Here is a 12,513-nt window from a genome sequence, read left to right as displayed (position 1 = left end):
AAAAAAAAAAAAAAAAAAAGCAATCCCCACACTTCAGCCTCCTAAGTACCTGGGACTGCAGGCGCCCTCCACAACTCCTAGCCTTTTTTTTTTTTTTTTTTTTTTTAAGATAATGGGGTCTTGCTCTTGTTCAGGCAGGTCTCAAACTCCTAACCTCAGGTGATCCACCCGCTTTGAACTCCCAAAGTGCTAGGATTACAGGTATGACCACTGTCTGGCCTCCACTGGCTTTTTTTTTATACTAAGGAAGCAAAACTATTCCTTGTAATTCTTGGTGAAGTAAAAAGGAACATAAAGAAGTAGCAAAAACAGGGAAGAGGTAAAAACTTTAATTCTATCAAAGATGCAAAAACAGAGAGAAACTATAGGCAAATAAAATTCTTTAAAGTATACCTCTCTTGTGGAAAAAAATTCTTTAAAGCACTTCTAAAAGTACTCGTTATTCACTTCCTATATTTCCAGTTCATAAGCAACAAAACTAAAAGGGTATTTTCTCTTAGCAAAAAAATCCCATGGTGTCATATAAATTGATTTCAATCAATATAACATCTAACTTTACTCTGTTGGCAATGTAACTACACAAATGAATCAAATCATTTATTCATGTACCTTTACCTTACCAGTTATGTACTATTAGCTGTCAAAAATAAAGTTTGATCTGGATAGTTATTATCTGCTTAACTACAGATGATCATGGCTTTTTTAAGATTATCTAAACTTCTGAAATATAATTAAAATATACAGTCCCAACGACTCGGGATTCTTTTTTTTAAAGATTTACTTAAAATATTAACTATTTTAGTATCTGATTGCAAAAATAAATATAAAATTTAGCCCCAAAACAATGTGGCCCCTGCTTGTAATCCAGCCAGCAGCTATAAACACTGTTATAAACTCTGACAGACTTTGTGCCCTTTACATTAAAAGACCTTAAGAATACAGGAAATGTAAGGACCTTACATTTTGAATAACCATTAATCTTTAATCTTGAATTCTGAGGACACAATCACAAAATAAAACTTATACTTGCTTTTTTTTCCTATTACAATGATCCAAGATATTAAATGCTCCATAGTAAACTTACCTTTCCGAAAAGTAGAAATTGTATTTGCAAAAATCCAGAATAAAACATTTAAAACTCATATTTAAAAGCATTTCATAATATTATATCTAAGGTGCACAAAAGACCCCAGTGATCACTAGGAAATCTACCACAGTCCAGTTTTTCTAACCCAAGGAGGTCTAAACTTCGGGGAATAATGTGGCTCTCTTCTCCTGCTGCTCTGAAAAATATCCGATCAAAACGAAGCTTACAAGTAGAAGTTATTCCAAGATTAGAATTCATCTGTGTATCCCATGTATACTGGCAATGGTTGGGTTTGCCTAAAAACTCCCAGACATCCAAAATGTTGTTGGGTAAACCACCATATTTGGTAACCTGAAAAGAAAAAAAATGTTCTATAAGATTTACATAGCATTCCCCCCCTCAATTTAAAAAGAAGTCTTTGCTATTACACCATGTCTAAGTATAACAGTTCAAATTAGAATGTCAGAATTTATTAATGTACATATTCAAAATAACCACTACATTATAACAAGTATTATGTTACTTTATTCACAATAGGTAATATAAAAATAGTAAGATATCCAGGGAGGCTTAGAATATGCCCCTTCTCTTCTGCCATAAATAGTTTCCAGACTTTGGGTCAGATAAATCTCAGAAACCTGAGCACCTGTGGCCTATTATTGCTGTTTGTAAAAAAGGAACTCAAGGGAAGACCAAGGCACGACTGCTACTCTCATCTACTAATTTATAGGTATAGCATTTATGTGATCCAGCAATGTCAATTACCTTCAGAGTTTTCTTTGAATTTACTAATGATATTAATTCTTCCCTTTTCCATTCACTCTAGGATTAGAAGAAATTATGTGATAAAATATGTACACAACAAAAAATTTGTCATTTTAACTAATTTTTATTATTGTTAAATAATAGGTGTATACATTAGTGCAATCAAGGGGTACAATGTGCTGGTTTCAAATACAATCTGAAATATTCTCATCAAACTGTTCAACGTAGCCTTCATGGCATTTTCTTAGTTATTGTATGTAGACATTTGTATTCTGCCTTTAGTAAGTTTCGCCTGTACCCATTCTAAGATGCACCATAGGTGTGGCCCGACCCATTACCCTCCCTCCACCCCAACCTCCTCCCCTCCCTTGGCCCTTTCCCCATAGTCTTGTGCTATAGTTGGGTTATAGTCTTCATATGAAAGCTATAATTTAGCTTCACAGTAGGGCTGAGTACATTGGATACTTTTTCTTCCATTCTTGAGATACTTTGCTAAGAAGAATATGTTCCAGCTCCATCCGTGTAAATATGAAAGAGGTAAAATCTCCATCTTTCTTTAAGGCTAAATTTTAAGTGGACAGTTCTGTGGCATTAAGTACATCACACTGTTGTACAACCATCATCATCATCCATCATCTTCAGAAAGTTTTCATATTCCCCAAATTAAACTCTGTGTCCATTAAACACTAATTTACCATTCTCTCATATCCTCACAGTCTCTGTATCTATGATTAGACTAGCTTAGGAAATTCATGTAAGAGGCATCATATATTTTCCTTTTTTGACTGGCTTCATTCACTTAGCATGTCTTTAAGATTCATCCATGTTGCAGCATGTGTCCAAAGTCTCTTTTTAAGATTGAGTGATTTTTCTATTGTATGTATATACCACAGTTTTTAAAATCTATTCAGCTGTCAATGACAGTTGGGTTACTTCCACCTTTTGGCTATTGGGTGAACATAGATGGGTATATGAATACCTGTTCAAGTCACTGTTTTCACTTCTATATTTCTGGATCATATCCTAATTCTTTGTTATTTTTTAAGATCCTGAAAAATCTAATTATGTCTCAACTAAACTAAGGAGAAAGAGACTTTGTTTCAGATCTGGAAAGGAGTAAAAAAAGATTAATAAACAGAAGGAAGTGCAGTGCCCATAGCTCAGTGGGTAGGGTGCCAGCCACCTACACCAACACTGGGGAGGTTTGAACCCAAACCAGGACAGCTAAAAACAACAATGACAACTGCAAGAATAAAAAAAAAAAAAAAAGCCAGGCATTGTAGCAGGGGCCTGTAGTCCCAGCTACTTGGGAGCCTGAGGCAAGACAATTGCTTAAGCCCAAGAGTTTGAGGTTGCTGTGAGCTATGATGCCATAGCACTCTACCCAGGGCGACAGCTTGACTCTGCATCAAAAAAAAAAAAATAAATAAATAAATAAACAAAAATAAACAGAGGAAGGGGAAGAGATGTGAAGGGAGGAAGGGGGAAGGGAGGAAGAGAAGGAAAGGAAAGGAAAGGGAGGAAGGAATGAAAGGGAGAAGAAGAAAAAAAAGGAAACCTCAGAAAGAAGAGTATTAGGGACAACTATCATGGTCAAACACCATCACAGTCACCTTTCATCTTTTTTTTTTTTTTTAAGAGACGGCCTGTCACCCATCTAGGCTGGTCTCAAATTCCTTGGCCTAAAGTAACCAGCCCACCTCAGTCTCCCAATATTAGTATTACAGGCATGAGCCACCATACCCAGCCTGCCCATATACATTGAACTGCCTTTGTCACTCACTTCTTGATCCCTTAAATTTGTATCTCCTGCAAATATAACTGTAGCTGACTCCGGAGCCTCTTGCATTTTCTTTAAGACAATTTTTAACTGATTCATTCGTTCCTTAGCATGCCCTCTGGTGCTCTCCAAATGGGAAGTCATAAGGTAAAATTCACTTCCCGAAACACTCACCTGCAACAGGATAAAGAGTCATTAAAATTGTCAGCACACTATTCCATCAACTGGTATATTATTAAACTGAAATTTTATAACTAACATTATGCCCAACCCTCTGGGTCAAAAGAGGTATACAGTGAGAACCTTATCCCCAAAGAAAACTGCTTAGCAAGCACATCCTACCCCAGATGTCAGCTCCTCTGTGAGCCCTTCCCCCAATATCCCCAGCTCTTCAAAGGCTCCCTTTTCTACATTCCAATAGCATGCTAGACAGACTGCTTTAAAGGCCCCTAGACTAAATTAAAAGCACATTTCCCTCGTACAAAGTCATAAGTCATTTGCAATTAGAGATGGTTCTTATTTCTTGCTGTATTACTAAGGGCCCAGCATATACGTATTCCAAAAATGTTAGTTGACTGAATATCATTTACCAATTGCGCTTAAGACACTGACAACATATGATATGTCATTATGTAAGTGCCTGCAGAATCAAGTCCAATTCTTTCATACTGAGCATTCATGCTCTTCTATAATCTGGATCCCACCTACTTCTCAACCTTCTTCAAACTACCCTTCTCACATTCTCTGCACCCACGTGAACAGAATGCTCATCCATACTGGTATAAACACACCTCTTGCAGCTTGCAAAAGTTCACTCCTGGTGACTTCTCCAGCTAGACTCCTCTTAATGTCTACATCTTACATATTTATTTTTCAGGGCCCAATTCAAATACCACTGCCTTCATGAAACCTTTACTAAACAATCTGGCTAAAAGCCATCTCTCCTTTTCTCTCAACTTCCATGGAATTATCACTTATACTTCTCCTGTGGCACTTAAGCCTTTCCTGTATTTTAGTTACTATGTATCTATTCTCCCATACTACTCTATGAACTGCCTGAGAGCAAGATCTACTTGATTCGTTTTTGTGAGTCTCATAGAGTACAACACTGTACCATGTCTAGAGCTGAAATGAAAAACATTACTTCAGAAAGCAAATGTGGGATGTTTGGAAACTCCCAAATATCCTTAGGAAAAAAAATCTAATAGATTAGGAATTATATTTTCACAAGTCTGTCTATATTTAAAATTTATGTAAAAATTTAACTTACAAAGTTCTTTTTTTTTTTGTAAAGACAAAGTCTCACTGTACCGCCTTCCGGTAGAGTGCTATGGCGTCACAGCTCATAGCAACCTCCAACTCTTGGGCTTATGCAATTCTCTTGCCTCAGCCTCCCAAGCAGCTGGGACTACAGGAGCCTGCCACAACGCCCGGCTATTTTTTTGTTGCAGTTTGGCCGGGGCTGGGTTTGAACCCACCACCAGGGCCGGCGCCCTACTCGCTGAGCCACAGGCGCCGCCCACAAAGTTCTTTAAGACATATTTATTTTTGTTTTTTAAGACATATTTAAAAGACTATATGTAAGATGCAATTTTTTTCTGTGAAAGTAATAGTTTTAAAATAGGACAACATGAAAAACTATAAAAAAGCCTATTCTTTTTATACAAAAGGCAATTTTCAAAAATTTACTTACATGCGCACATAATAGGTTTCTCATCATTTTGGTATCTGGAAAAGGAATAACCTCGTGGCTTTTTAATTTCACTTTTGATTTCTTCAACATGATAGCTGTGAAATATCCTTCTTCACGACCTTCAAAATTGTGAGGAAAATTACTTAATACCAAGAAATCTATATCTGGGCAAACTATCAGCTAACTATGAGGCTAAAACACAGGCATTTGCAAATATGGTAAATTAAAAAAAATTCACTACCTATGCATTTCTTCTCAGAAAGTAATTAGAGAATGAACTCCAGTAAAACGAGGAAGTAAATAAAGGAGGAAGAAAGCATAGGATTCAGAAAACAAGAAATCTAAAGAGAATCCCCAAGAAAATGCAGAAAAGAAGTCTACAAAGAAGAGAGACCCACAGAGACTGAGAGAGAACTCCCTTCTCAGGAATTCTGCATTAAAAGTACATCAAAATTAAAAATCACGTATTACATAAAAGTGGGGTTGGATGCAGTGGCTCACGCCTATAATCCCAGCACTCTGGGAGGCCGAGGCAGGTGGATTGCCTGAGCTCAGGAGTTTGAGACAAGCCTGAGAAAGAGCAAGATCCCATCTCCAAAAAATAGCCAGGCATTGTGGGGAGTGCCTATAGTGCCAGCAAGTAGGGAGGGTGAAGCAAGAGGACTGCTTGAGCCCAAGAGTTCAAGGTTGCTGTGAGCTGTGACGCAATGGCATTCTATCAAGGATGACAAAGTGAGACTCTATCTCCAAAAAAATAAATAAATAAATAATATATATAATATATATACATATACATATTACATAAAAGTGAAAGACAAAGAAAACACTATCCAGTTGACCCTTGAAAAATACAGGTTTGAACTGTATGGATCCACTTATATATATTTGATCCTCTGCATCCACCAAATATAGATGGAAAATACATTTGCGGGATGTTATACACACAGATATGGAGAGCCTGCTTTTCCTATACTCAAGTTCCATAGGGCCAACTGAGGGACTTCAGAGTGCATGTGGATTTCGGTGTCCATGAGGGGAAAGGGAGTCCTGGAACCAATTCCTCATGGATTTGAAAAAACAACTATATATGAAAATCATAAGATATAGTCAAAATGGTACTTTAAATGTACTTAGCAAAAACAAAATAGATGGGTAATCAGAAAACTAATTTACTCAGGGCAAAAGCTAGAAAAAGAACAAAATAAATAAAAAGGAATTAACAGTGACAAAGACTTTTTGAAAAAAGCATAACCATAATGCAATTTTTTTTTTTTTTTTTTGAGACAAAGTCTCAAGCTGTTGCCCTGGGTAGAGTGCTGTGGCATCACAGCTCACAGCAACCTCCAACTTCTGGGCTCAAGCAATTCTCCTGCCTCCGCCCCCCAAGTAGCTGGGACTATAGGCGCCTGCCACAACGCCTGGCTATTTTTTGTTGCAGCCATCATTGTTGTTGGCAGGCCTGGGCTAGATTTGAATCCGCCAGCTCAGGTGTATGTGGCTGGCGCCTTAGCCACTTGAGCCACAGGCGCCGAGCCCATAATGTGATTATCATACTAAAAACTTAGAACTGAATTTCACCAAAAAGTTACAATCTCAAATTTTAGTGATTATATTTTCCTAAAAAATTATCTATCTCACTTTTTCACACTTATTAACATTAAACTGTATAAAATATTCTCCTATAATTCTTTTAGTATCCTACATCCTACTTTTCTCAAACTTATTTGTGCTTTTTCTTCTGTATGTTCTGATAGGCTAACTTTATCTTCTTTCATCAATCTGTTTTTCAAGGAAAAAAACAAGTTAGATAATAGGAAAATAGTTACCTGTAATAATCTCATAATTACTTGCTCTCTTCTTTAGGTAACTATAATACGGGGGAATAACTTCCTGTAGAAATACCACATCAGGCGTGTACCTAATTAAAAACATCAATTTATGATAAACACTGAGTACACCATTTCATTTTTAGCTATCTAGCTGAAGGAAATTCCATGACATAATAAAAACCCAAAACTATTACTGTCGAGGACAACTAATATTCAATCTTTACACTGATCTTTGGTAACTATAAAATAAGAAAGATCTGTGCAACTTAACACATAGTACTGTAACAATCATGTTTTAAAACTGGAATGACTGAAAATAGAAACCACTACTTTGAGAGCCTACACTCCAATTTTTTTTTTTATTAAATCATAGCTGTGTACATTAATGCAATCATGGGGTACAATGTGCTGGTTTTGTATACCATTTGAAATATTTTTATCAAATGGTTAATCTAATAGATGTTTTTAATGTCCTCTCTTTGGAATCTCCTCTTGAAGAGAAGATTATCCACAATGAAGAACACTGAGAGAACTTAAATGGTTTGCCCAAGGTCACAGAGTCTAACAAACCTTTTTGGTAATTTAAATCTCATAGCAGTAATTACATATAAAGTTTAATAATAAAACAATACTAGAAGGCTTCTAACAAAAATGAGTTCCCTCTTCACTCCAGTCCGAAATCCTGCTCTCAGAGGCAATCATCTCATTTCCTTCAGATGCTTCCTCTCAGAGCTGGTCTTTGAACCCAGGTCAAATTCAAACCTTTAGATAACACTTACAAAGTCAAGTAGGAACACACCCCTCGAGCCCTCTCTGGGAGATTATTTAGATCCAGTCCGTCAATATTCCAGGTAATGAAAGAGAATATGCTGCCATCTTCTTGCTGAGTATCTGCAGATGGGCTGATTTTAGAACTAGCAGAATCAGTTGCTTCTTCACTGGTTAGGTCAACCCTGGCAAGATCAGAATAAAATAGAACTTCACAAATAATCTATACATTGATTAATTTAAGAATTATTTTATTTTGTATTTATAGCCCTCTTTTCAAGAAGCCTAAATGTATCTGCCTAGGCTCGACTCCTGTAGCTCAGCAGTTAGGGTACTGGCCACATACACCAGGGCTGGCGGGTTCAAGCCCGGACTGGGCCTGCTAAACAATAAGGACAAAAAAATAGCTGGGCGTTATACTGGGCGCCTGTAGTCCCAGTTACTTGGGAGGCTGAGGCAAGAGGATTGCTTAAGCCCAGGTGTTTGCAGTTGCTGTAAGCTGTGATGCCATGGCACTCTACCGAGGGCGACATAGTGAGATTCTGTCCTGCCCCCCCAAAAATAAATAAAAATAAAGTATCTGCCTATAAGAGCAAAAGTCCTATGACTGAGAAAAAACAGATTTTTTTTATTACGTTACCCAAATGTTTGCTCATTTACACAGTTGTTACAGCTAATGCAACATCCTTCAATAACATGTCACTAAAATAATTTTAGACTAAGAAATGTAAGATTTCCAAATTTGTAAATCATCATTTGGAGTAAGTTCTCATTGTGGCAGATAAACAATGGTTGCAAATTCTTTGCTATCCGCCTCTCTTTGAGTGCATCTGAATACCTTTCCCTCTGAACCTAGGCCTTAGTAAATTGCGCGATTACATAATACAGTAGAAAGGATATTCTGGGACTTCTGAGGCTTGGTCATAAGAAGACCTGCAGCTTCCATTAAGGCCTTTTGCAACAAGCTCTCCAGGAACCCTGAACTGCCATGTAAGAAGCCCAAATACCCGAGATTGCCATGCTGGAGAGACCTATGTACGTGCTCCAGACACAGTCCTGCCTGAACCACATCAATGTGTCAGGCATGTGAGTGGAGGAACAATCATTGAAAGGTAACAGGCAAGCATTTATAAACTATAAATTTTAAAAATAAGTTTTTGTACTATAATTAAATTTAATGTCAGCATTTTACTTTTTTTTTTTTTTTTTTTTTTTTTTATTGTTGGGGATTCATTGAGGGTACAATAAGCCAGGTTACACTGAAGCATTTTACTTTTTATTCTGAAATAATTTCAGACTTTCAGAACTACAAAATCAATAGATTCCTATATACCAGGGGTACCCAAGCTTTTTTCTTCTCTAAGGAAATCAAAAGAATTAAGACTTGCCTTGGGGCACAAATTGAATACACAAACACTAATGAAAGCTCATGAGCAAAGAAAAAAGAAGGGCCCGTGCCTACCTTTCACCACAGATATCAACACCACAGATAAGCAAAACAATCTTTATTAATCAGCACGCGTTCTATGAGCTGCAGGTTGAACATCCCAGCTATATAGCATTCACCCACATTTTCCAATGTTAACATTTTACTTAATATTTACTTGCTTAATACTTTTGATTCTGAAATATCTGCTTAAATTCTTTTGTAATATTTCCTAAAAATGAGGACATGCTTACATATACAGTCACGTTGTCACTCAGGTTCCCAGAAATTTGTTAGGCTACTTCAACATTATATAAACATTACAGAACAGTACACAGACCTAGATATTGTAGCCTACTACACATTTAAGCTACATAATATATGTTATATTGCTCCTAGGCCACAAAGTTGTACAGCATGTTACTGTACCAAATACTATAGGCAACTGTAACACAATGATTAAGTATTTGCGTAAACATATCCAAAAATAGGAAAGGTAAGGTAAAAGTATAATTTTATAAGCATGGGATCACCATTATAGATGCAGTCCATTGTTGATCATAATATTGTTATGTATGTAGTACATCACTGTATACCCTAGTATTATCAAAAGATAATATTATTACCTAATATTATAGGTATATAATAATATAGGGGCCTAATATTACCTAAAGACCTACTCAAATTTTGCCAACTAGTATCTTAATCCAGGATCACAGGTTGTATTTAGAAGGCATGTCTCTCCCAACCAGCATGGTGGGGCTCACATCTGTAATCCTAGCGCTCTGGTGGGTGGACTGCCTGAGCTCACAGGTTTGAGACCAGCCTGAACCAGAGTGAGAACTCAGCTCTTAAAAAAAAAAATAGCCAGGCGTTGTGGCGGGCGCCTGTAGTCCCAGCTGTTCGGGAGGCTGAGGCAAGAGAATCGCGTAAGCCCAAGAGTTAGAGGTTGCTGTGAGCCGTGTGACGTCACGGCACTCTACCCGAGGGCAGTACAGTGAGACTCTGTCTCTACAAAAAAAAAAAAAAAAAAAAAGGGCTCGGCGCCTGTGGCTCAAGCAGCTAAGGCACCAGCCACATACACCTGAGCTAGCTGGTGCGAATCAAGCCTGGGCCCGCCAAACAACAATGACGGCTGCAACCAAAAAATAGCTGGGCCTTGTGGCAGATGCCTGTAGTCCCAGCTACTTGGGAGGCAGAGGCAGGAGAATCACTTGATCCCAGGAGTTGCAAATTGCTGTGAGCTGTTATGCTATAGCACTCTACCCAAGGTGACAGCTTGAGGCTCTGTCTCAATAAATAAATAAATAAATAAATAAAATAGCCAGGCATTGTGGCGGATGCCTGTAGTTCCAGCTACTTAGGAGGCTGAGGCAAGAGAATCACTTGAGCCCAAGAGTTTGAAGTTGCCGTGAGCTGTGACACCTCAGCACTCTACCGAGGGTGACAAAGTAAGACTGTCTTAAAAAAAAAAAAAAAGGAAGAAAGAAAGCATGTCTGTCACAGCAACCTCCAACTCTTGGGCTTAAGCAATTCTCTTGCCTCGGCCTCCCAAGTAGCTGGGTCTACCGGCACCTGCCACTTTTTTTGGTTATAGTTGTCATTGCTGTTTGGCAGGACCAGACTGGATTCGAACCCGCCAGCTTCAGTTATGTGGCTGGCGCCCTAGCCACTTGAGCTACAGGTGCTGAGCCGGCATGTCCCTTTTAATCTCCTTTAATGTGGAACAGTTCTTCAGTCTTTGTCTCTCATGACCTTGACATTTTTGAAGAGTACAGTCCATTTACTTTATAGGATGTCCTTCAGTTTGGTCTGTCTGATATTTTCTAATGATTAGAATCAGGTTATGCATTTTTTGGCAGGAATTGCACAGAAGCAAAGTTATGTCCTTAGTGCATCATATCAGGAGGCACCTATTATGGATTTGTCTCAGTACTGGTAATATTAACTTTGATCAAATAGTTAGAACATTGTCAATCAGTTTTTTGTAATGCAAAGTTATGAATTTCTCCAAAGTATTTTGTGGGTAAATACTTTATGATTATGTAAATATGTTGCTTCTCATTAAACTGTCACTAGTTTTATTTTTTTCATTTGAGACAGTCTCACTATGTCGCCCCCAGTAGAGTACCATAGCATCATAGCTCACAGCAACCTCAAACTCTTGGGCTTAAAGTGATTCTCTTGCCTCAGCCTCCCAAGTAGCTGGGACTACAGGCACCAGCCAAAACATCCAGCTATTTTTCTGTTGTAGTTGTCATTGTTGTTTGGCAGGCCCAGGCTAGATTCAAACCCGCCAGCTCTGATGTATGTGGCTGGCACACTAGCCACTGAGCTACAGGTGCCAAACCTGTCACTAGTTGTAGTATCCATTGGTGATACTTGTCAGAAAGAATTATTACTATAGAGATTCTTCTAATTCCTCATATCTTCTACATTAGTTTGGATTCTACGGTAAGGAAAAACATTCCTCCCTCCTCTCAACAACTGTATTTATTTCAGTATGGATCCTTATTCTATAGATTAAAACATGTTCTTATCAATTAAACAGTTGCTTGAACTGTATCAGATTTGATGGGAGATGAGAGTAACCAGTTTTAAAGTGGTTCTTGAGTCCTCTTGGCTTATTCCCAACATCTTCTGGGCACTTCCTTACTTTCTGACACCACAGAATTCCAGGCTCATCTTATATGTTACTTGCTGCTGCTCTGAAGTCAATCATTTCCATGGAGTCTTTGGTTCCTTTTAGTAAAGAATGGTATTTAGGAGTGACAATCTAGGTACTAGATGAACTTAATGTCACTTTTTTTTTTTTTGAGACAGAGTCTTACTTTGTTACCCTCGGTAGAGTGCTGTGGCATCACAGCTCACAGCAACCTCAAACTCTTGGGCTTAGGCGATACTCTTGCCTCAGCCACCCAAGTAGCTGGGACTACAGGCACCTGCCACAACGCCTGGCTATTTTTTGGTTGTAGTTCATTGTTATTTGGTAGGCCAGGGATAGATTCAAACTCACCAGCTCCGGTGCATGTGGCTGGTGCCCTAGCCACTGAGCTACAGGTGCCAAGCCTTAATGTCACTTTTGAAGCAAAAAACAAATCTTTTGAGGGCTTGTGGCTCAGTGAGTAGGGTACTGGTCCCATATGCCAAGGGTGGTGGGTTCAG

The 12,513-nt window shown here is 38.2% G+C and overlaps 1 protein-coding gene across 3 annotated transcripts in view; it reads right to left on the bottom strand.

The window, feature by feature from the left end:
- Positions 1–307: 307 nt before the first annotated feature.
- TDP2 (tyrosyl-DNA phosphodiesterase 2) overlaps positions 308–12,513 on the bottom strand; it is a 19,125-nt gene continuing 6,919 nt past the window's right edge. Inside the window, exons 3-8 of one of the 3 annotated variants that reach the window (XM_053602069.1) lie at positions 7,934–8,107; positions 7,152–7,243; positions 5,326–5,444; positions 3,636–3,806; positions 1,853–1,909; positions 308–1,438 (exon numbers count right to left, since the gene is read on the bottom strand). In XM_053602069.1, the coding sequence (XP_053458044.1) occupies positions 1,157–1,438; positions 1,853–1,909; positions 3,636–3,806; positions 5,326–5,444; positions 7,152–7,243; positions 7,934–8,107 (895 nt within the window). In that variant the 3' untranslated portion in view covers positions 308–1,156. The remainder of the gene's footprint in view (positions 1,439–1,852; positions 1,910–3,635; positions 3,807–5,325; positions 5,445–7,151; positions 7,244–7,933; positions 8,108–12,513) is intronic. The other 2 variants (XM_053602070.1, XM_053602072.1) reach the window with 2 other exon arrangements.

The sequence above is a fragment of the Nycticebus coucang genome, chromosome 9, assembly GCF_027406575.1.
Source record: "Nycticebus coucang isolate mNycCou1 chromosome 9, mNycCou1.pri, whole genome shotgun sequence".
Classification (NCBI taxonomy): Eukaryota; Metazoa; Chordata; class Mammalia; order Primates; family Lorisidae; genus Nycticebus; species Nycticebus coucang.
Note: the sequence above shows the minus strand (reverse complement) of the source record. Positions and strands in the feature narration are given on the sequence as shown.